Raw genomic sequence first — 23,855 nt, 5'->3', positions numbered from 1 at the left:
AAAATGTCACGGGGCCTAAGCACCAGGCTACAAAGGTGTATAGGGAACGTAGGAGCAAATTTCCATGCAGTCATAAATCCCGGCACAAGCTAGAACTGCACTCTTCGTACCAACTGTGTAAGAAACTGTTTGACGAAAGATAATTCTTAAGGCGCGTCCACATTACTCGTGCTCTTGCTTGCCAGGCTTGTGCTCGTCTGGCTTTCACTTGTGCCCGTAAATCTTCGTCCACACTACTTCAGTTGCTCGCCAGGCTTCGGCGCGTGAGGATCCGTATATTTACTCGTAGTGTGTTTAGGCTGTAGTCGTATTTTAATTTGTTGGCTATAGTTTTTAAATTAAAAATTTAAAATTCGCTTGTCTCGTAACTTGTCATATCGTCCACATTACTCGCGAGCATAGCGAGTCACACGAGCACGAGTAATGTGGACGCGCCTTAAATGTGTGTTGTGGACAGTCCAGTGGGCTAAAAGTGAGGTTCAGTTGTGACTTATGGGTAGACTTGATGGGCTAAAAGTGAGGCTCAGTTGTGACTTATGGGTAGACTTGATGGGCTAAAAGTGAGGCTCAGTTGTGACTTATGGGTAGACTTGATGGGCTAAAAGTGAGGTTCAGTTGTGACTTATGGGTAGACTTGATGGGCTAAAAGTGAGGCTCAGTTGTGACTTATGGGTAGACTTGATGGGCTAAAAGTGAGGCTCAGTTGTGACTTATGGGTAGACTTGATGGGCTAAAAGTGAGGTTCAGTTGTGACTTATGGGTAGACTTGATGGGCTAAAAGTGAGGCTCAGTTGTGACTTATGGGTAGACTTGATGGGCTAAAAGTGAGGCTCAGTTGTGACTTATGGGTAGACTTGATGGGCTAAAAGTGAGGTTCAGTTGTGACTTATGGGTAGACTTGATGGGCTAAAAGTGAGGCTCAGTTGTGACTTATGGGTAGACTTGATGGGCTAAAAGTGAGGCTCAGTTGTGACTTATGGGTAGACTTGATGGGCTAAAAGTGAGGTTCAGTTGTGACTTATGGGTAGACTTGATGGGCTAAAAGTGAGGCTCAGTTGTGACTTATGGGTAGACTTGATGGGCTAAAAGTGAGGCTCAGTTGTGACTTATGGGTAGACTTGATGGGCTAAAAGTGAGGCTCAGTTGTGACTTATGGGTAGACTTGATGGGCTAAAAGTGAGGCTCAGTTGTGACTTATGGGTAGACTTGATGGGCTAAAAGTGAGGCTCAGTTGTGACTTGTGGGTAGACTTGATGGGCTAAAAGTGAGGCTCATTTGTGACTTATGGGTAGACTTGATGGGCTAAAAGTGAGGCTCAGTTGTGACTTATGAGTAGACTTGATGGGCTAAAAGTGAGGATTAAGTGTTTGTTGCGGGTAAACTGTCCACTTTAGGTGATTAGACTGGGTAAGCCAAACTTAGGGCTCAAATGGATGTTGTGGGTGTCTGGGTGGGCCAGCAATAAGGCTCAAATATGGATAGAGCTGACTGGCCCAAGTAAAGCGCGAGTGTATGATGTAAGTGATATGTGCTGTGGGTTGCAGGCTGCGGGAAGACAACGCTGCTCAATTGTCTGTCGGGGCGGGTGAAACTGGACTCTGGCAGCATTCGTCTGAACCGGGAGCGACTCAGCAAGCGCTGGAAACGGAAGATCTGCTATGTGTTACAACAGGATATCTTCTTCCCCGACCTCACCCTCAGACAAACCCTCGAGGTAAGTCACATCTTCGTACTGACTGGTACAGTCCCGGCAATATGAAGTTCCCCCAAACAGGCATTGCGAAGCCTGGGAACTGACCTACACATGTGAAAGCACAGTGGAGTGTCTTGTCTGAGTATGATGTTATGTTCTAAATGCGTAATTGGTTATTTTCTTACATCGGTGACCTTGATAATTTATTGTAGAAACAAATATTGATTGATATGATTTATTTTCCGGTCTAGAGAACCGAGATTAACGATCANGGTTATTTTCTTACATCGGTGACCTTGATAATTTATTGTAGAAACAGAAATATTGATTGATATGATTTATTTTCCGGTCTAGAGAACTGAGATTAACGACAATTGGGATCCTTTGCGCTGATCACGTGACACCCTCTATCCGCTAAAGTTGGCACTAAATTCGCCGACAAGCGGCGGTTGCCAAGGAGTTTGTTTTATTTGTTTGTTTATGATTTATTTAACGACGGTGTCAACAGCGCAAAATGTATAGAGTGAAATGATAGGACAATTAATACATAATGAAATGTGAAGGGACCTTGCGGATTGGCGCAGCTCTCAAGGTTCGTATTCGGATGAAGCTGGCTTGTAAATAATATATAGCTAATCGTCCGTCATCCTGCCTTGATGCGCTGTTTGGGCTAGCTACCGACGTTCTCGTTCAAAAACCTACAAAATGGAGTGTGGAAGGAAGTGGCCGTGACCTGTGTGAAGGGACGGAGAAACTGCAGAATGGATATTCTGCATCCGGACCTCAGTAGCAGAGCCACTGGCTCGGCCGATATATTCGACTGAGGAAGCAATAACTTATTTGCTTCTGTAAACTGCGATGTATTTAAACTAGGTTTAAATTTCTTCAGGTTCTGATGTGGTCCCTTCTGATTACGAAAATAGTGAGTGAACATGCTGAGCACGTGGAACCCAAAAGGCAACACACTACTTACGAGAATATGAATACGGACGAACCCCAACTTTTCTCTCTCCTGGGGTGGGACTGAGTCCAATTGCTACCGCGGCCACTGTTTTGTTCTGATGTACCAGTACCAGATGATAGGTGGTGATGATTGTGGAGCACTCGGTGGAATGAGAATTGGCAGGGGAAACCGAAGTGCTCGCAGGAAACCTACCCCAGTGCCCCTTTGTCCACCACAAATCCCACATGACCTGGGCTGGAACCCGGGCTGTCGCGGTGGGAAGCCGGTGACTAACCGCCTGAGCGCTACTGCACGGCCAACCCGAACGTTTGTTTTTTGAAATGTGTGTGTGAGTTGCATTTATCTTCCTTCATAAGACATATCGACAAACTGGAGTCGGAATAGCGACAGTCTACTTTCTGCGTTCTATTCCCGACGGGGCAAGATTTTTCTTTTCTCCACAACGCACAGACAAGTTCTGGGGCCTATCCAATGAGTACCGGGGACTCATTCCCCGGAGGTTACGCGGCCGGGGCGTGAGGCTGACCACTCACCTTAATTTAGTACTAAAATCAAGAATGGTGGAGCATTATCTCCAGTAACTCATAAGTCTTCAACGCACAGTGCTAATTAATTAAGCACAGGAACAACTTTAACTCTTCATTGTCAAATTTGTTAAAGTGTTCGTAAGTGCGGGACTTTGTGTTCGTGAATTGAACTGGGAACCGCAGTGAAATGTTCATAAATACGACTTGGTCGTTTCCTGAAAGTTCGTAAGTAGAGGTTCGCCTGTACTTGTTAACGAACATCAATGAAGTTCCTACGTTACATAAGCTTATTTCACCAAACCATGATCCCCATTCTGTTGGTTTTGTTGCTCGGAAACCAGGTTCCTGACCCACAGAAACCAATATATGCGCTGCGCTGCACGTGTGAAGCCTCCGCCATATTACATTGTTCAATTCACTGGCCTCAACCTTGAAGTTAGCAACGAACCTTACTTTAGACACAGAATGACGTTCGCCTAAGCAAGAAGCGAACTGGATATTTGTAATGAACTGACAAAAGAATGACAGGAGACTTGTTTATTGATGTTTCTGTGCTCTAATGTTTATGTACCGCACGTTCCCTCAGTTCCATGCATAAAACAAAAGGCATAACTGCTGTATGCTGTGTATTAGACATGCTGTTATGGACTCGATTTGTTTTGCTCTTCTTTTTGTATTTTTGGGTTGTCTTAGCAGATAGCATAATTAAAAACACGTATTAAACTGCTTGATTCCTACATTAGTTGTAACACTCCCACGTAAGTGCCGCAGGATTCCAGACAGACTTGTTATCATTATCTTGCAGTGGTTTACTATAAACCGGCATAATTGTCTCAGTACAAGAGCAAAATAACTGACAGTGCTGGCCAAGAGGATTTGTAGTGAAAGTTGGCACTGGGGAGATTTTTCTCCTACTATTTGGATTCTAAACAAAAAACTAAATTCCGTGGCTTGTAGTCTACAAGCGAACTATACCGACTCCGCTTTTCGGGGAAGTTTTTTTTATTACTAGTGAGGTGGGACTAAGTCCCTTGTACTGCGGCCACTTCTGGACTATTGTACCAGCCCCAGATGATAGATGATTGTAGAGCAATTGGTGGAATGAAGATTGGCAGGGGAAACCGAAGAACTCGGAGAAAACCCGCCCCCAGCGCCACTTTGTCCACCACAAATCCCACTTGACCAGACACGGGTTCGAACCCGGGTCACCGAGTTGGGAAGACAGTGACTAACCGCTTGAGCTACGGCGCGGCCCCTTCGGCGAAGTTAGTGCCAACTTTTTTCCTTGCTAATTATCGTCCCACCAGCCCACCAATCAGGGCTCATGTAACATGTCGAACTACTAAGAGACTCAAGCAAAGAACTCCATGGAATATATGGCCCTTCCTGAGAAGCTAAATATTCTGTCAGACAAGAAATTGTTCGTCTATTATGGAACCATAAGGTTCATTCCATTGTTCACCAGAGCCGAACACTGGTACCTGTCGCGAGCCAGATGAACCCAGATTACATCACCTCACTATTTAAGATCCATCGCATTGTTATCCTACCATTCATGCCTAGATATTACAATAAATATTTTAGGAAAACAAAACCACACATTGACCGCTGAGGGAAATATTAGGTGCAGATGCGGCAACTGACGAATCCTTGTATTTATTTATTTATTTATTTATTGACAGTTTCAAATTGCTAAGATTTTACAGCATCGAATGATAGGATGAATAAAAATGAAGAATTGGAAAGGATATATACTACAAGGAATTGGTCGTGGCTTACTTTGCGGTTTTATGTAGGAAGTTGCCTGCACGAACTAAGGAACAGCTTAAAAACTCTCAGGCAGGATAGCTGTGCTCGGCCCGAGTCTAGAAGTCGTTGAGATATGGCGTGATAAATTTGCAGTCAGAATGTTTGTTTTGTCCGAACGCTCCCCCCTCCCCCCGGTCACTACTACCCGCATCTGGTGGCTGTGGGTTCTTTCGGCATTCAAGTCACTCCTCGCTTATGACTTGAGAGTTTTAGTAGCGACGTGCTACTGGCATTTGTTTTGACAGATCTGAAGGAAACTACGACAAAACTTAGCGTAGAAGACCACTAGATTTTCTGCAGACACATTACGAATAAAATCGGTGCTGGTCGGACCACAGAACTTGTTTCCTGCGGAACACTAAAGTACCTGAAAATTTTTTTCTGTTTAAGAAATGTTTCCGTTTATAACATCCACAGACACTGCAAGTTTCATGTACAACCCGGTTTAACTTTAAAAGGCTTGAAGCTTTTTACCCACACAGTGTAGATTCACACAGTTAACGGCTACACGTATTATTTCTAAACGGCTAGTCTTTGTAATGACGCAGCAGGGCGTTTTCTGCTTAGTAAAAACTTATTTTATTTCATATAATTTAGATGAATTTCAGGTATCCGAATATTAAGATAGCCAGGCTTTCTGAAGTCTTCACTGAAAGATCGCATGGCCCATACCACAAATTTTTTAAATCTAATTCCTGGATTTCATGAAATCTATGCACATTTCACTGATACTAAATGGCGCATGTTTTCAGTCTTTCTGTAATTTTTCAATAACCATATTCTGCTGGTACTTTCTGCAAGTCTGAGCTAAAATCTTTCTAATCTGTGACGAAATATTCCTTCTAAGATAAGTTACATAGAAGTTACGTGAGCAGTAAACTACACTTATGTGAACAGTTTCCTGATAATTATTTCTTATCTTCTGTGTCAGATTTAAATAATTTCCGTTGTTAGAATTCTCGGTCTCCATCGCTTATTCNTTCGAGAGGATATGTAAGATTTGAGGCTTTCACGGCGGTGACTATGAAGAACGCAGTCTTCTGGGATTTGGCACCGTGTATATGTGGTGTTAACCGACGTTTCGGAGGAACGTATCGCCTCCGTAACGTCGGTTAACACAACATATACACGGTGCCAAATCCCAGGAGACTGCTTTCTTCATAGTCACCGCCGTGAAAGCCTCAAATCTTACATATCCTCTCGAAACCGAAGATATTATACATTAAATGCTTTACGTTTTAAACAAGTGTTACGGTACATTTATTTCAGCTTTATTTTTTTACCGTCCACTTTCTCCTTGTTGCTCCGAATGCTCCCCCCTCCCATCCATTGCGAGGGAGGGAAAGTACACGTACTTGTATACAGCAACACGAGCGAAGGCTTAGCCGTTCTGCGTGTTCACAGATCATTGATTATATGTGTAATAAGCACAGAAGTGATTTCCAAGGCTACGAACTTCACATTCACTGACCATCTCACACAGTTTCCCATATGTTGATGTATTTAACCCTCTCCATGTCCGACATATTGGTTTGAAATCAGGCATTAGTTTATTTTGTTTTGTGTGTGGCAGTTAAAACAACTTAACATGAATCTCATGGCACTACCAGCTAACCAATAATTGCAGCTATATACAAATTTATTATGTAAGTTCCAGTGAAAATAAATATACACCTTTATCCTAAAAATTAAGCATGAAAGATTTATGTCCTTATCGTAGCTTGTAGGTAGCGCCTAATCGTATTTGTTTAGACTATCTGCGTTACTTCCTTGTCGGAGAAGTTTCCTACGTATCACGGCGATATCAACATTGAATTGCAGCTCTGAATGTGACGCAATGCTTCAATTTGCTGCCGTTATTGTATCAACCCGTAACGCTACTGGCGAGAAGACTTAAGTTAGCAATCCATACATATTTCTAAAGGTAACAGGTAAAGCTGTCACTGTGCTTCATGAAGTATCACACCTTAAGACTTACGGGGGAGTAGAAACAGGACCATACCACCACGCATTCGTAATCTTGACGCCGTTTTCACACCCCAACTGTTTTACCCTATGGAAAAGAGCCTCCGGTGCCAATTGGATGAGAGGTCGGGTCGGCCCAGGATGTAGCCTGGACGTGGCGAGGAGAAAGCCCTCTATCCTAACCAGGAATTGAACCCAAAGTCGTCCAGGTCATAGCCCAGTCACTATACTAAGCTAATGCACCTGCCTGTGCGTAGTGTGGATCTTTAAAGTACTTACAAACAAATAAACAGAAAGATTTGTTCAGGTAGTAATTCTTCATCTAAATTCAGGTCAGAAATCTAATAACAATAGTGACATTGGTTAGACTACGATGATGATGATAGTTATAGTGATAGTGATGGTGATAAAGGCCTGAAATTGTGTTCCTGTCTTGGTACTGCAGCATGTAGATCCGTTGCTAAGTAATGGCCGTGAACAGCAACAAAAGAATTGTATTCTCTACGTGGCAGGAGCGATAGGCACATGATGCTACAATAGAAGAACTGTTGGGAGAGTGTTTTCTGTGCGGTCCGTGCCGAGGCTAAATAACGAATTGACTTGGTTAAGTCCGACGTGTGGAGGCGGGGTCGAATACCTCCACCGTGACCCTGCGAGTCGTAGGAGGCGACGAAAAGGGAAGTCTCAAATCTGAGACAGTAAAATATGGTCGTGAGTACAAAGGGACTCGGACCCGAGAAAGACTGCGCTGGCAAGGGCCAGCAGCATTTACGAAAGACAGGACCGCCCTCAAGTCAGAGAGAGCACCCCACAAGAACAAGACCGTAACTGTCAAAACAGTAATAAATATCTGGTCATGAGCCCCATATGAGGCTCGGAACCAAGACGTACTGTCTAACTGACCGTCAGTCACATTGTGACTTTGACTTTGATTTTGAAGGGCGTGAACACAGAAGCTGAGTAAGCTACGGCCTTGGAAGCCGTCACCAGGCAACAAGCGGTTAAGATGCAGCAGACTCAGAAGACTTGGTACTTGCTGCAATAAACTGCAGAGTGTGAACTAGCGTTAGCGCTATAGCTATTTGTAGTTACGTTGTGTAAATGTTCAGTAAGGTCAATTACTAATCCAAACCCCGTCTATAGTCACTCATAGAAGCGACAGTATTATATCAGCCCAGAATTAAGGTTGTTTTCCTTCTCAGGACCACAATATGTAACAGTTACAACTTTTAAAATGAGTGTCACTCAAATTAAGAAAGCACAGCCTATATAAGTAATTAAAAGAATATTGCAAATGAGGACTGGAACCACAACCAGGAGATCTACCACCATACCTGTACTTAACGTCATCAGTAATGGCTACCACACACTTACACAAGAGAACGGAGTAAAATTCATACTATTCTGTCTATCGTGTCGGTGGAAGGAAATTGTAGAAGCTTTTTAGGATTTGAGGTTCTCACAGCGGTGGTTATTAAGAGTTACATCTTCTGGAATATAACGTCGTATAGTCCGTTGAATGTCAACCGACATTTCAGAAGAACATATCGCCTCCATCTTCGCCGTCGAAGAATACGCCAAGCAAGAAACTGGCATGAAGCAGGTGGCTTGATGTAAGTTGACTGCATGATGTTGTTTCCGATATGGTAAACTTTCCAGAATGAGCTTCATTTTTATATGCATTGAATTCAACTGTGTGAAACGACGTCTCGAAATTCCACTGGGGATTTGTGTGTGCTCTGGAGCCATCAGTGATCATTGTGTCATTTGGGATTCGTTCAAATCTACATTGCGTTATTCATATGCAGTATATGACATTATTCTGTCCCTGACACTTTCGGTATGAAAATTTAAATGCAGTAATATGAACTGCTCTTCCAGTAAGTGCCCAGAAACTCAGATGAAGACGCGTTCTTGAATGTAAAAGTCTGGATCTCTTAAGCGAGAAACCGAAGTTCCATTATAACAATGTCAAGTTTGCAAGTTGGTCAGCAAATTATGTTGCAGCTATGAAAAACTTTTATATATCTGAAGCCTGACTTAACGAAAACATAATTGACATTCAGCCGTTTTGAATATCAAAGCTCAGATTCATATGACTGAAATTATAATTCATATTGTCACGTGGACACCCAAAGCGTTTCTAGGCAGCGGCTCGATAAACACGTTCCCGTCAATACGCAACAATGGAAACTGTGTTCACTGTGGTCTACGCTACAGTTAGTTGCTATAGTGACAGCCATGAGCTGTCAGGTTCAAGACAGAATTAGTTCACGTCAGTTACGAGCGACAGAACCTATTCAGAGCAGAATTCATGAGTTAGGAGTTATGAGTGAATAATAGGGACAAAAGGATGTGAACAGAGGCGAGAGGATTTGGAACGAAATGGATTATCGTATTAATATCTGTCATGTGACAAAAGGCTCACGCATAGAACATTTGTAACTCAGTCATACAAACTTAAAGATATATACTAAAAAACCATGCAAGTATTTTGGCTATATCAATAATACTTTGGTTTCTATAAAACTTTTAATATGTCTCTTTCTTTTATAGTAACCCTGTATAATGCTGCAGGTATGAATGAAATACATATACATCTCAGTAAGCTGAGATCCAAGCGGCCTCCGTAGTCTAGGGGTAACGTTCCCACCTCGTGAGTCAAGGTACCCGGGTTCAAACCCGGCGGTGGTCGTGGAATTTTTAAGGGCGGGAAAATTCATGGAACAAGTCCTCCGGGAGGGACTTTAAGCCGTGGGTCCCGTGTCGTAGGTCATGTCCCAAGGGGACCACTGAGCCAAATTCAGGACATTTCCCGCCCAACAGTAGTCTCAAACGCCTCTGGTAGATGGGGAAGCATCGAGATACCGCTGAGCCAATAGAGGCCGAACTTGCTGGCTGAGTTGGGACTGATGGCACGCACCAGTACCGGTAGGGAATAGAGACTGGTAGAATATTATAGGGGGATGCACAATGGACATGGGGAAACCCACCTCCAAGCCCTGGATACGTCTACTTAACATGTGATGAGACCACTATTAAGGGACTAATTACATTGGTTTGGTTTTGCCTTCATCTTACTTTTCCTTCTTTTATGTGTGATACATGGCACTGGCTTCCAAATTTCAGTCACATCACTCTTCTAATTGTATTTTTCATTTTGACACCATTTCTTGAAGTGATCAGTTATCCTTGTATCATATCATGAATGCAGGACAGATACTGGCATGGCAGTATGATACATGATGGCAGTATGGCATGATACATAAGGTATCATTGACACAGTTACAGGTAAAAGACAGATTAATTTAAACTTTAATTTATAATTTAATATGTTAAATGGTGTTAATGGTGTATATATGTGTGTGTAAATCATGTGTTTGCCTGATGATGGCTATCAACAGCCGAACATGTAGCAGGGCCGAAGATGGTCTGATCTTGATATTAGTTGTGTTGTGACAGATATAATAAAGAGGTTGTATATGTTAATTGCTTTGCAGTATGCAGCTCGTCTTAGGTTGCCTGACAAGCTATCATATTCTCAGAAAATGCAGTATGTGGACCACATCATTGACGTGCTGGAGCTTGGTGGATGTCAGGACACAAGTATGTCACTTCCTTTGTCATGGGCTTGATTAATTTCATTATATAGCAGTTAATGTGAGGTGTACAAAAGAATGATCTGAAGTACCTTAGTGGTAACTTGTTTGTGGCTATTTCAGGATAGGGACAAGTGATGGGCTTTTATTCCATTTGAGATCCAGCTAAAATTAATATCGTTGGTTTTGTTTGGATTTCAAATATGCTCTCTTGCTGTAAGAGAAAAACATAAATTGCTACTTCTGGAAAATAGTTGGGTCCCATGTGAGTGAAGAGTCTAGGATATTACATAATGAGGAACGTCATTTACACGGTTCACGTCCCCTTATTAAGACAGTAATATCTAGGTAGCTGAAGTGGGTTCTGCATATAGCTAGTGTAGAAGAAACTATGAAACTATGATGGTGAGTGGAGGATGGGAAGTGGACAGAACTGGATCAGTATCATGCCCATTGGTGGGCTTTGACATTAGCAGTGTTAAAATTTTGTGTTTTGCTACCAGAGGGGTTTTAATTTCTGCAAAATGAAAAAAATTACATGTTTTATTTCAGTTCAGACAGCAAACTCTGTGTAATACTCGTATATGTGTGTATCTACAATATAGGCTACTACCAAAACCCAGAGTATTTTACAAAACATATTTGTGTTTGCAGTTATTGGTGACTATATTAAACGTGGTCTTTCTGGTGGTGAAAAGAAGCGGGCAAATATTGCATGTGAACTTCTCACAAACCCATCACTCATGCTGCTGGACGTAAGTATGCAGTAGCCACTGATTTGGCTTAACATTGCAGTTCTTAGAACATTTACTTGAAAAGGCAAGAGACAGCTGTGTCACAGTTCAGGCAGCTACTGGCTGGCTTCTCACCTCACAGTTCAGGGTTTAGTTCTAGGGCACTCTGTTTGGGATTCACAGTGGATGAAGTGATGCAGGTTTTTCCCTGTCTGCATTAGTTTTCCCATGCCATTTATGAGTCCACCATTGTTCCATAGTCTGTATCGTAAGGGACTGGTGTAATAGGACCATCTGAGGCTACAGTAGCCCACTCCACCTAAGGTTATTGACCTCTAATTTCATGTAACAGTGATCGATATATACATAAAAATATTATTATTACTAACAACATAGTAAATGTCAAATATTTTTCTCTTTTTAACAGAGCATGCTTGAAGGATATAGAATGATATCTTATAAAAATAATGAAGATATTAATAACCTGAGAATAACAGATATCATTATAATTTTAAGAAAGTGTCAAGATAAATGACTAGAACGGTGATTTCCAGATTTTGACACTATAATCACAATTTTATGCGCACTTAGGGTGGAAATATTACTAAGTCAATGGGCTCTTAAATTCCTCTTTGTATCCTTATATGCCCCATCAGAAGGAATGCATGAAAACCGATCCCCAGAGCTGGTGTATAAATGTGAAGTGAATTTCTTATCTTTACTTCTGTAATTTTAAATACAATTTTTATCTAAGGGTTTTAACTTCAAATTTTGCCCAAGATTTGTTATACATTTACATTAGAATTTAATTTCAAGGTACAATAAGGATCCTTATTCAATGAATAACATGACAATTGATTGCAACTCAACAGCTCAGACTCGTGCATTGTATGCCTGAAGATGACCTGTGAAAGCAGAACGAACTTTGGAGATAGATGAAGAACTGTGTGCTTGCTTTATAGACTGGCAGAAGGCATTTGACTGTGTAAATTGGATCAAATTAATGCAGATCCTAAAGGGAACAGGTATCGTTTGGTGGGAAAGAAGATTGATTAGTAAATTGTACATGGATCAGAAAGTTAGAGTGCGACTGGACAGAAGNGGGGGAGACAGGAAGTGTGAAGATTGGAAGAGGAGTTCGACAAGGATGCTGTTTATCACCAATTCTGTTCAACTTGTACAGCGAATGCCTTACCAAGGAAGCTCTGGATGGGCTCGGTGACTTCAAAGTAGGAGGGCAAATTATTCAAACTGTGAAATATGCAGATGACCTTGTGTTAATGGCTAAGGAAGAAACTGTGCTACAGGGTATGATTGATAGACTAATCGAAATTGGAAGGTGCTTATACCCATGTTAACACTTTTAATCCTGAAGTTCACCTAAATAATGAGCCCAAGCATAATAGACCACTATAGGTTGCGGTGCAGGGGCCAAGAAGGCCTACCCCTCATACATTCATTCATTCAAATAATGAGCCTTCATTACAATGACCAGCTGGTTAAATGGAAACAGTCATTATTTATGCTGAGAATTATATGAAATGCATATACGCACTGTGTTGGCAATATTAATTTCTTTTCTTAATTTTGAAACAGGTGGAGCATTGCTTCACTGGCTTATAGTGGGATACACTTTGCATAAGCCATCTAGTGATAGTTTATCAATGGAAGGGATATGGTGGCATGAAACGAAATATATGGGTATAGAGAAGGAAAAATTTAGAGCATTTTAAGGTTTCAGCATTGCCTTGAGGAATTGAAAAAATTAAGATAATTATTTTTCTTACAAACAGGAACCCACATCAGGTTTGGATTCTCATTCTGCATACAGCCTCATGTCAAGCCTCAAGCGGTATGCAGAGAAAGAAGGCAAGACAGTGGTTGTTACAGTACATCAACCATCCTCTCAAATATTCCACATGTTTGACAAATTGCTCCTGTTATGTAATGGACAGGTATGCCATGTTTACATTTTCTGTTGTGACATTGTAACATACCCGAATTGTTTCCACCACTTAGAGATCTAAATATGAATGAGAACATGAAATTATAATGAATCTTAAAGAGATAGTTATGAATTGGATTCATTTGGCTCAGGATAGGAATCAATGGCAGACTTTTGTGAGCACAATAATGAATGTTTGAGAAAATTTCTTGATTAGGTGAGCAGCTGTTAGTTTCTCAAGGAGACCTTTCCTCCATGAAGTTAGTTAATTGGTTAATTTTGTTCCACTCCATGCCAGATGTGTCTGAAATGCTAGCATATTTAAAATAAAATTCATTATACTCTCAGTCTGTCTGCTGCAGTCTTCCCAAGCCTTACACTCCATTCTTCTCGAAATGTAGGGTGACAGAAAAATTGAACCCAATCACCTTTACTCAATACTGTCAGATGTATATATGGAGACTAGACTGTAGGTTAGATGGCAGTAATTGGTTAGATTCCCAGCAAAGACAAAACATTTGTCTCTTGTCTATAGCATCCAGACAGACTTGAGGCCCAACCAGCCTCTTGGCCAGTGGGCACTGGGAGCTCTTTCACCAGGAGGAAAGCAACCAAGCTAGCCTGTCACCTCTCTCTGGTACTAAGTTTAAGACTGTATGGAACTATACCCACTCTCTCATTTACCTTCATAGAATGGTGCCTGTTTTTTGTCATTAGAAAGTACTCACTACAGAACTATCACAATAATGTTCCTGTCATACAGCCTAACCCAATGTAACCCTAAGACTACTCTGCCCCAGCTGTTCTTATGCGTGTTTGTGAATGCAACACATTTTCAGAACTGATACCTCTAGTCTTTTATGTGGGTGGCTCGTGTGTCACATTGCATCATCACATTACTTTTGCTGCAATGTAAACCATTTTTGAAGTGCTTTCAATCTGTCTCACAAATGATTGACTTACAAATGAGCTGCAAGTTCATTGTTTATGAATGAGAGGAAGGGGGTCAAGGAGAATTGATATGCATCTACTCTGTATGTGAGACACATTGATATTTATGAATACAAAAGAATATGATTTCATTGTCTTTCATTATTGAATTGTGGTTGTTGCATTATGTAATGCAGATTTCATACCAAGATTTCTGTGCTTGTGTACTCATATTTCTTGTATTTTAGTGCTAGGATTATTGAGAGAAAGTGAGAAGGGTTGAGTAAGAAGTGCATCACAATTGACTTGAGAACTCGAATCAGCAGGTGTTAGTGATGATAATAGTCTCTCGATACTGACAGTTTTGTTAAATAACTATCTTTGAAAAAGGAAGGACTGAAATCCACTGAGCATTTTCATGTTGTGTGCACAGCAGTTTTCCAAGAATGGGTGGATGTGACAATCATATATCATCAATATCTATGCACTCATAAGAAAGGATCTTACCCCCTATCTGACATGAGAGTGAATGAAATGTGCTTTTTTTGGCCCTAGCCATAGAGATGAGACACGATTTACCAGAATTTCTGAAGTGTTCACAGACTGTAGGGGAGTTCCACACACATATATGTATTGTGGTCTTCAGGGTCATGACACCGTGCAGTCTAGTACCTGGGTACCAACATTTCAGAGTAACTGGAAATGTATACAGATATCTATATCTTGATTACCATACACCTTACAAAAAAGTTACTTTAAGACGCAATGTTTTTGGCTTGTGTTTGGGAGGTGATTGGTTTGAATCTTGAAGTAGTTTGTACTTTTCCTGGGTTACTGTAGGCAGATATCAGGGTAATACCACAAATTTGACCATGACCACGACCATGATCACATCCCTTTCAATTATTATTCACTAATCATCTTACAATTCAACTCTGTATTTCAGCATCCCATTACACATCCTTAATCAAACATCTATGTATTATTGACGGACTTAATACATACATAGACGTTTGATTACAATTCAACACTTTATGTTTTGAGCTAGTAACAGTATCACTACATAAATAAAAATGTAAGTGTGCAGAGATCCACCAGGTTTGGAAATTACTGTTGCATCCTACAAAGCAAGTTGACTCAAGCCATAATACGAGGGCTATTCAGCAAGTAACCTCAGGCGGGCGGTTAACAAAACAAGCAATAAGGAAAAAAAATACATTATATACAAAAAAATACGTACATACTTAAGCTTGGGGGGCATACGGTAACGTAGTTGGTTGAGGCACCGTGCCATAAGCCAGAAGGTCACAGGCTCAATTCCTGATGAGGTCATGGACTTTTATGTATTTACCTAATCCTTCCAGCCACACTATGACCCTGTGGTTGACTCAGCCTCTAACAGAAATGAGTACCAGGGAGCTTCCTGGGGGATAGAGGGCGGCCAGTGCATAAGGCTGACAAGCTCACCGCCATCTTTAAGCTGACTCTCTAGAAAATGTTGGAGCCTCAACATCTCATAACCCTATGGACCTTGAAGGCTTTTTACAGGGATGGTTTTACCTTTAAGTGAGCCGGGATAGCGTAGTCAGTGTAGCAACTAGCTACGGACTGGATGACCGAAGGGTCGTAGTTCGAGTCCCGGTAGCGTCAAGAATTTTCTCTTCTCCGTGTCATTCAGACCAGCTCTGGGGTCCACCCAAGCTCCTATTCAATGGGTACTGGGGGCTCTTTCCCCGGGGGTAAAGCGGCCGCGGCGTAAAGCTGACTACTCACTTCCACCTAGTGCCGAGATCAAGAAATTGTGGATCTATACATCCACTCCCCCATAAGCCATCATGGCATAGTGCTTAATTAGTTAAGCACAAGGACAACTTTGCCTTTTACATACTTAAGCTACTTCTCAACGTAGTCACCACCGGAATTGAGGCACTTGTTGTATCGGGGAAATGGTTTTTATATGTCCATGTCAGAAAAGTCTGCCACCTGTGAGCTCAGCCACGTTTTACCACCTTCCATCAGACCCTTTTTATTGTTGAAGCACTGTGATCCCAGCCAGTTCTTGAGGTACAAAACAAGTGGTAGGTGCTAGAAGTGAGAATAGGTCTGTAAAGAGGGTGGTCAAATAACTCCAAGTTTAAATACTCCGTCAGTGCTCAAGTCCGAGAAGCTGCATGTGGATGCGCATTGTCATGGAGGGGCACTGCACCGAATGTCAGCATTCCACGTCTTTTGTTCTGAATGGCCCCATGCAGTTTATTTATTTGGTATTTATTTATTTATTTTTATTATTAGTGTTTCGCAGCAAACTTCTGACATTATTGTGGTGCCTTGTAGCATGAATTCCACCATCAGCATTCCTATCTTGTCCAAGAAAACAGTTGCTATCAACTTCCGGGCAGACAACGTTCATTTCAACTTCTATGACTTGTTTTGTGAATGTGTGTACATCCACTGCTTTGACTGATCATTGATTTCAACACTCACAAATTAAATTGAAGTTCCATCACCTGTTACTCGTAAGAAGTGATTGAGAATTTTATCGCCGTCTTTGTGGTATCACTCCAAAAAAAGTCAAAGCCAAAGCAATTTTCTGCTCTTACGCTCACCCGTGAGCATCTTTGAAATTTATTTTGCACAAAACTTGCGATAGACTAGTCTAACTGTGATCATTTCATAGAGAGAATTGTGTGAAATTTGTGGGAATTTATTTGAAATTTCTCCAATTATGAAACGCTGTCTTTCACTAATTTTTTGGTTAACACTTTGAACAAGCTCATCACTCACTATGTAAGACCAATCACTTCGCTCTTCATCATGAACATTTGTTAACCCATCTTTGAACATTCTACATGATGTGACATGATCTATGTTTTGTTCATTTTGAGACAGAGTTTTGATTAAATGTCATAATTTTATATGGGTCAAGAGCAGCAATAGGGAGTTTTAAATCTTCTACAATAAAGAGTAATTAAGCATAGGGTAAGTTTGTGCCCTCCATCGTGAAGTAACTTAGATGGCGTTGAAATATTTTCCAAAGCAATCCCACTTCGGACTTTAATGACATAATGCCAGATTCATTTCCTATATAATAAGATGAAGTAGCTCAGGTTCCATTTCTTCTGACTCATTCAGGAGTTTGTTCAGTTGAAATTTCAGAATAGTACACAAAAGAAAAGTGTGGATATGAGTTGCATACAATATGCATCACACTCTGATTATAAGTGAATACTAAATGCTAATGTTATATATTCTAGTCCTTTATTTTCTTTTTATGCATAGACCGCCTACTTTGGGCATGTCCATAAAGTAGTGGACTTCTTCAGCAATATTGGTCTGTCTGTGATGCCTCAATACAACCCAGCTGACTTCATATGTAAGTATAATAATTAATTTTTTAAGTAATTTAATTAAGAATTATCTCAAATGCAATGGAGGCAGAACCTGTCTCAGGACTTGCCTTTTTTTCTACAGAAAATTAATTGGTGCATAAATGGAATATCAGGAACATTATAAAATATTCACAGATATGTAAATAAAAAAGTATTAACATGCGCTTATAATATTGAAGATGATTTTACTGATTACTTTAATTTTTACTTACAAACAATTTCCAAACCTGTGGATAAAAAATTCCATACTACAGCAGGTTGCAATCTGTAAAATGGCTAAAGCCTGTAATGTAGCAAATCCTTAGCAGATAAAGGTACTGTGGAATTCTAAAAGATGAACTTACCAATTTGAAAAACTTAAGTAAGCTAAGTCTTAAGTAAGAAATTCTATTATTTTGCTGTCCACCAGCACAGTCTGATTAGTGTTCAGTGTTACATGTCTTGTGGGTTCTGATACTGAATCATATTTAAAATCTTGCCTCAAAGCAGGCACAGTTGGCTTCCTTCAGTATGAGTCATTACATAAAATGTACTTGCTGATTTTCTAGAAAAGAAAAACTCACACAGACTTGAACAGCACAAAATATACAACTAAGCTATAAGACAGATGGTCTTGCTCCTAGGGCACATTACTTTGTCAAGTTATGAGCATTTTGGATCCACTTTAAAGTGATAACCAGTCAATGAATTGAGGAAATATAAAACAAAATTAAACACGGGACCATAGTCAAAATGGCATTCTTTGCATGGAAGACAATGTGATAACTGTCTGCCTCTATGATGCTTGCAGCATATCTGTGTGGTGGCACAGTTTTAATATTTGTGGAAAAATATTTTAACATATCATTAGAATGAGGCCAGGTATGTCAGCAACCAATTATTTGTAATAATATTGAAATGTCATTAAAGTGAAGGGACATTAAGTATCTGTACATCAGAAATTCTCTTCTCATCCTCAGTCCTCCCCTCCCATCCATTCTCCCATTCTAAATACGAAAACAACACACACATACAAACACGCACTCAACCTTCTGGAACCTAACTTTGTGGCCATGGTGTTGTGTAAAGTTAGTGTGGTTTGAAAACACTGAACATGATTTGCTCTCTTTCAGTGGAGCAAGTAAAGGGGAGTGAGGAAATGAAGGAGAAGATTATAGCAGCTTCCAAAGATGCACGAAGTCTACCTGATTACCCTCAGGAGCTTCTGCCAGGCTACTTCACAAACTCGGTTACCATCTGTGATAAATATCTGAACACCTACCAAGAGAGCCATCTTCACACAAATGGTATGCTAAAGATTTCACTGTTAATAAATTCCAATCTCTACTCTGCATGCAGGATACTGATGTTACTCATATTTATTCCAGTATGTTACAGTTTGAAAATTGCAGACATTGGCTAGAGTCTCATTCTGAAAATAGATCCTTCCTCTAAGTAACATTTCACAAATTTGTTACAGCAAAAAATAGAGGTTTGTGAATTACATTTCCATAATTTAATTAAAAATTTCACATAGTCCTGTTTAAGCCAAGGGCTTTTCATAAAGCTTCAGTTTCATTGCAGTGATAATACATAATACATAATTGTCAATATGATACAGTTTGTATACCTTTCTTACAGTGAGACTCATTCTATTGAAAAATATTTGACTTCGAATTTGGTTAAGTATTAATGATATTAAAAGTTTTCAAATTTAAAATTTTGTGGTCTGTGGCTATAGTGTTTTATTAAACTGACACATACACATTGGACATTACTCATCACCTCACTTACGTTAAAGAAACAGTGTTTTGTAAGCTGTGTCTGCTTCCATTACATGGTGAAATTATGAAACCTACTCAGCTTTGCCCATCACATTGAGCTAATTTTTATATCCAAATAAAAACAGAGCTAATTTCCAAAATGCTGAGTTTCTTTAACTAAACAAGATGATGGACATTACTGAATACATGTATTATTTAAAAACTGCAGATCTTAATGAATTTCTTTATTTTATGTCATGTATTAATTTCTTATGATAACCATTTTTGAGAAAATTTGCACAATTAAATTTCGTCTTAAGCCAAAATATGTGTTATATCGTACCAGTATGAATGAAAATTAAATTTAAGATAACTTTATCTCATTTTATGAGAACTAATCAGTGTAATAATTTATAAAATATGACATGTGAATGGGAAGATATTATTTCCCCTATGTACATTTATTAGGTACATTTTCCATTAAGAAAGCAAAATGTATTGTTACTTTGGAGTGTAAAGTGAGGAACCTTAGAATTCATGGACACCTTTACAGAAAACACGTTTTATTAAACAAGCAGAATAACAGTTTCATTATTTTGAGACTGTTAATGCTATTTCATTTGAATGGGTGTTTTGTAACTGTTCAAATTTATTCTTGTAATATACATGCCTTTTTTTTTCTTCTTTTACTTTGCAAGCAGAAGCCAATGTGTGTGCATGATCTGTTTTATGTATTCGTGTTATACATAAATGGTTTAAATTTTAGGAATCTCATTGTATTTACATTTGGTTTGAACTTATGAATTCTTTTAATCCTTCATCCTGCATGCTTCAGTGTCTCTGTTGATTAAGAATGGTAAGAAAGTAACTTTATGATAAGTCCAGCTGTTGGTTCTGGCCAGTGACTCATGCCAGTGTGGTCAGCTTTTGGGACTCTCAGACTTTCTATGGTAGACAGTAAGCAGCAAATGTGAGAAAAGAAAGATTAGATATTAAGCATTTTTGAAGTGCGTAATTACACAAACTTCTTTGACTTATTTAATTGCATACATACTCTGCATATACCTCAGTGCCATGACTTCTTTGATATGTACAAATTGTAGATACAGTTATCAAGTCTTCTAGCACAGCTCCACTCTAGCAATCATGGTTATGCAGTTAATTCTCTTGCCCTGCTTCTGTGAAAACTGAATTTAATAAGTTAGGATTGTACACCTAGCATAGTTCTGCTGCATTTGCTTGTTATTTATTGCCTCTAGATTTGAGTTCAACAAAAAACTTGTTCAAAAATAATTCAATGTTTCTCAACCAATGAAAAAGGTCGCGCCATATCTCAAGCGGTTAGTCGCTGGCTTCCCACTATGGTGGCCTTGGTTCGATCCAGCATCTGGTTAAGTGGGATTTGTGGTGGACAAAGTGGCGCTGGGGCAGGTTTTCTCTGAATACTTTGGTTTCCCCTGCCAATCTTCATTCCACCAATTGCTCCATATTCACCCTCAACTATCATCTGGGGCTGGTACAATAGGCCAGAATTGGCAGCAGTACAAGGAACTTAGTCCCACCCCACTATCAATAAAAAAAATAAAATTACATTTAGTTATCTTGAAAACCGTAAAACTTGCATGAAAAGTGCACTGGATATAAAATGTGTGTTTCACTTTCCTGTGCAACTTCTGTTCAAAACACTTTTCATTCCAGTAAATATTTAGGGAGTTCATGCTAGATGCCCTTAATATGTGTGTGCAAACACATCTAAATCTTCATGTAAATATTTATTATTATTGTCAAATTTTGACAAAAACTGGAATATCTGACAGATTTCAATAAAACTTCCTAACGTCAAATTTTATAAAAATATGTTCTCTGGTTCTTGAATTGTTATGAATGGAAAGACGCATGGACATAGACAGGCATGGTAAAGCCAATAGGTGCATTTTTGCATATTTTTTTTGCATATATGCCAAAACATAATCATGTTTCAGCTCATACTTAAAAGTTTCATAATATTTCCAGGGTTGTGTTCTGCTAAATTTGGTTGTAATTAGAAGGACCATCAATTACAATGGAATGCGATGAAATATCACATATTCTTAATATGTCGCCATTCCATTACCTACAGATCTTTGTATCATTTTGAATATCTTTTGAACAGGGAATTAATAGGATGATGTAATGGTTATCTAGCTCTGTGTAAGTCCAGTACTCATACATGATACATTACATTTGTTTTAAATGTGGTTTATATGTGCTCACCATGAATAGTCATACTAAATTATGTACTTTTAAGGAAGTTGAATATTTTACTAAATCAGATCACAGTTGGGCAATCCTACTCTTTCAATGTCAAGTTACTTTCTCATCATTGCTTCTTTACATTGTTGAACTGAATCATAAACAGAGAGTAAAAGCAAATCAGGTGATGGTGACCACACTGCATGGTGATGTCTTTCCCCCAGGCCACATTGGCTCCACTAGTTGTCACTGCCAGAAGGATTTGTGGACAGGCTCTAGGAATGGTCATGCTGTTCATCACCTTGGAGCTAAAAAAACGGTCGAAATGTGTGCAGTCGTCGATTCTGGAGCACAAAACAATGTTTACACCACAATAGGTAGGAACCCCCCTTGCACTGCAATAAATCCCTATAGGAATTGATATTTGCACAAACTACCATTTGTAGTTCTTGAGAAAGGATATGTATCCCATCTTTAACATTCAGGATAGATTAAAATTCCTACAAAGACTTCCATATAAAATTAATGGAAATTGCATGAGATCCGAGTTTCTCGTCTGTCAATGTTACCATTGGAATACCATCCTGGAATATGACACCTTGTAGTTTGGTAGGTAGGTAGGTAGGTAGGTAGGTAGGTACCAGTGTTCTGCTCTTCTGTCCAGAAAATGGAGGGTAGCAGGTTATTCTGAAATATTGGTACATATCTCCCAAGCTACATAATCTTAATGGAAATTATTCAGTGATGCACTGAATCTATACAGTAGTTGTGCTTAGCATGATACTCTGTAAGTTTTTCTAGCATGCTGTATTGCTGTTTAAGTGTGATACTGTTCAGGCATTCCAATATTCAATTGCTTTTAGCTTGCTACATACATTTTTAATTTTAGAATATACAATTTAGTTTTTATTTTTTTTTTGTAAATATTGTAATAATCTTCTGTGATGTCTTTCAGCAATGAAAGATGAGGAAGGGAAGACGCTGTGGCTAGACAACCAGAGTCATGCATCATCATCAGTCAGTAGTTCAGATGATGATGTTAGTTGGCAGTGGCCAACCAGCTTCTGGACACAATTCAAGGTATGATCAATGTTCCAAGGTATATATTGTCACGTGTTGGGTTTATATACCGCGACAAATAACTTCACGCCTTATTGGGTATAGCGAATTTTATTTCACATTCGCTCTTACAATCACACAAATTATGATCTCACAATCACTGCTATCTGCAGTATCACAAATGCTACACTGCAAATGCTGGCAACTCGTAACTGCTGCCTTGAGAACTAACTCGTAGGCTTGCTCGGAACTTGAGAACTTGAGAACTAACTTCGGCGGCTGGTACACTTTAACTTGTTCACTGCTGACTGGAGAACTGTCTTAGGCCGCTGATACACTTTAAGTATCCGGGGATGGCTACACATTCAACTCAACTCCGTAGGCAGTGTGGTTCACTTATATAGTTGCAGCGCTTGCCTGTTATGCAGTCGGTACCGCTGTTGGCTGTTACCCATGTCACAGCTGTGTTGCGTGTTATGTCACCACGGAGGGGGGGGGACAGAGCGCTGACTCATCCGCCACGTCACTGCTGGGTAGGGAGGGGTTGTCCTCCATTGCGCAACATGTCACAATATAATGACATAGAAATAAAAGTGTTATACTGTGCAAATTCAGTTCAAGCATGACATGTACATGAATTTTAAAAAAATGAATAAAACAACGAGGTTAAATATGCCTGTGAATTATGACAAATTTATTTATCCTCTTGATATACATTTATGGCAGATACATTTCTGTCATTGTCAGAAATTAATCAACATAGTGCAGAGCCTTAATTGTTTGTATCTCATTAAGTTTCTTAAAATTACATATTTTGTCATATATACATTTTCATATAGTTGTTGCACAAATTATATGCCATTAGTATGGTGATGTCTGTACTTGCTACCACCCATTACCAATTTGTAACGTCCTCTTCAGAATTACTGATCAGATTTTGGTTAAATTTGACATTAAGGGAAAAACAGTTAACGTTGCAAAGAAAATGTGATTTGGATTTTGCATCAGTTAAATACAGATTCTCCATTACATGAAACTCAAATCATACTTTACAAATTTTCTCAGAAATTGCTCATCATGCAAATAATTTGTACAGATTTCATTAAGATTTGTAATTTTTATTTTAAGTATGTTTTATGCAGTGAATATTTAACAAAATAGAAAGAGAAATAATTTGTGACTTTGGGTAGTACAAACAGCTTTGCAGCAATACCAAACAATACATTTTTTAGAAATTTAAATTCTAAGACACAGACAATTCATAATG

At 39.5% G+C, this 23,855-nt stretch overlaps 1 protein-coding gene across 2 annotated transcripts in view; it reads left to right on the top strand.

The window, feature by feature from the left end:
• Window positions 1–1,544: 1,544 nt before the first annotated feature.
• LOC111871479 (ABC transporter G family member 9) overlaps window positions 1,545–23,855 on the top strand; it is a gene marked incomplete at its 5' end in the record, with an annotated part of 29,428 nt that continues 7,117 nt past the window's right edge. The window contains 8 exon segments of one of the 2 annotated variants that reach the window (XM_023864633.2): window positions 1,545–1,714; window positions 10,459–10,564; window positions 11,212–11,312; window positions 13,085–13,246; window positions 17,446–17,539; window positions 18,668–18,841; window positions 21,754–21,906; window positions 22,485–22,609. In XM_023864633.2, the coding sequence (XP_023720401.2) occupies window positions 1,545–1,714; window positions 10,459–10,564; window positions 11,212–11,312; window positions 13,085–13,246; window positions 17,446–17,539; window positions 18,668–18,841; window positions 21,754–21,906; window positions 22,485–22,609 (1,085 nt within the window). 2 annotated transcript variants of the gene reach the window in all.

The sequence above is a fragment of the Cryptotermes secundus genome, unplaced genomic scaffold, assembly GCF_002891405.2.
Source record: "Cryptotermes secundus unplaced genomic scaffold, Csec_1.0 scaffold465, whole genome shotgun sequence".
NCBI lineage: Eukaryota > Metazoa > Arthropoda > Insecta > Blattodea > Kalotermitidae > Cryptotermes > Cryptotermes secundus.
Note: the sequence above shows the minus strand (reverse complement) of the source record. Positions and strands in the feature narration are given on the sequence as shown.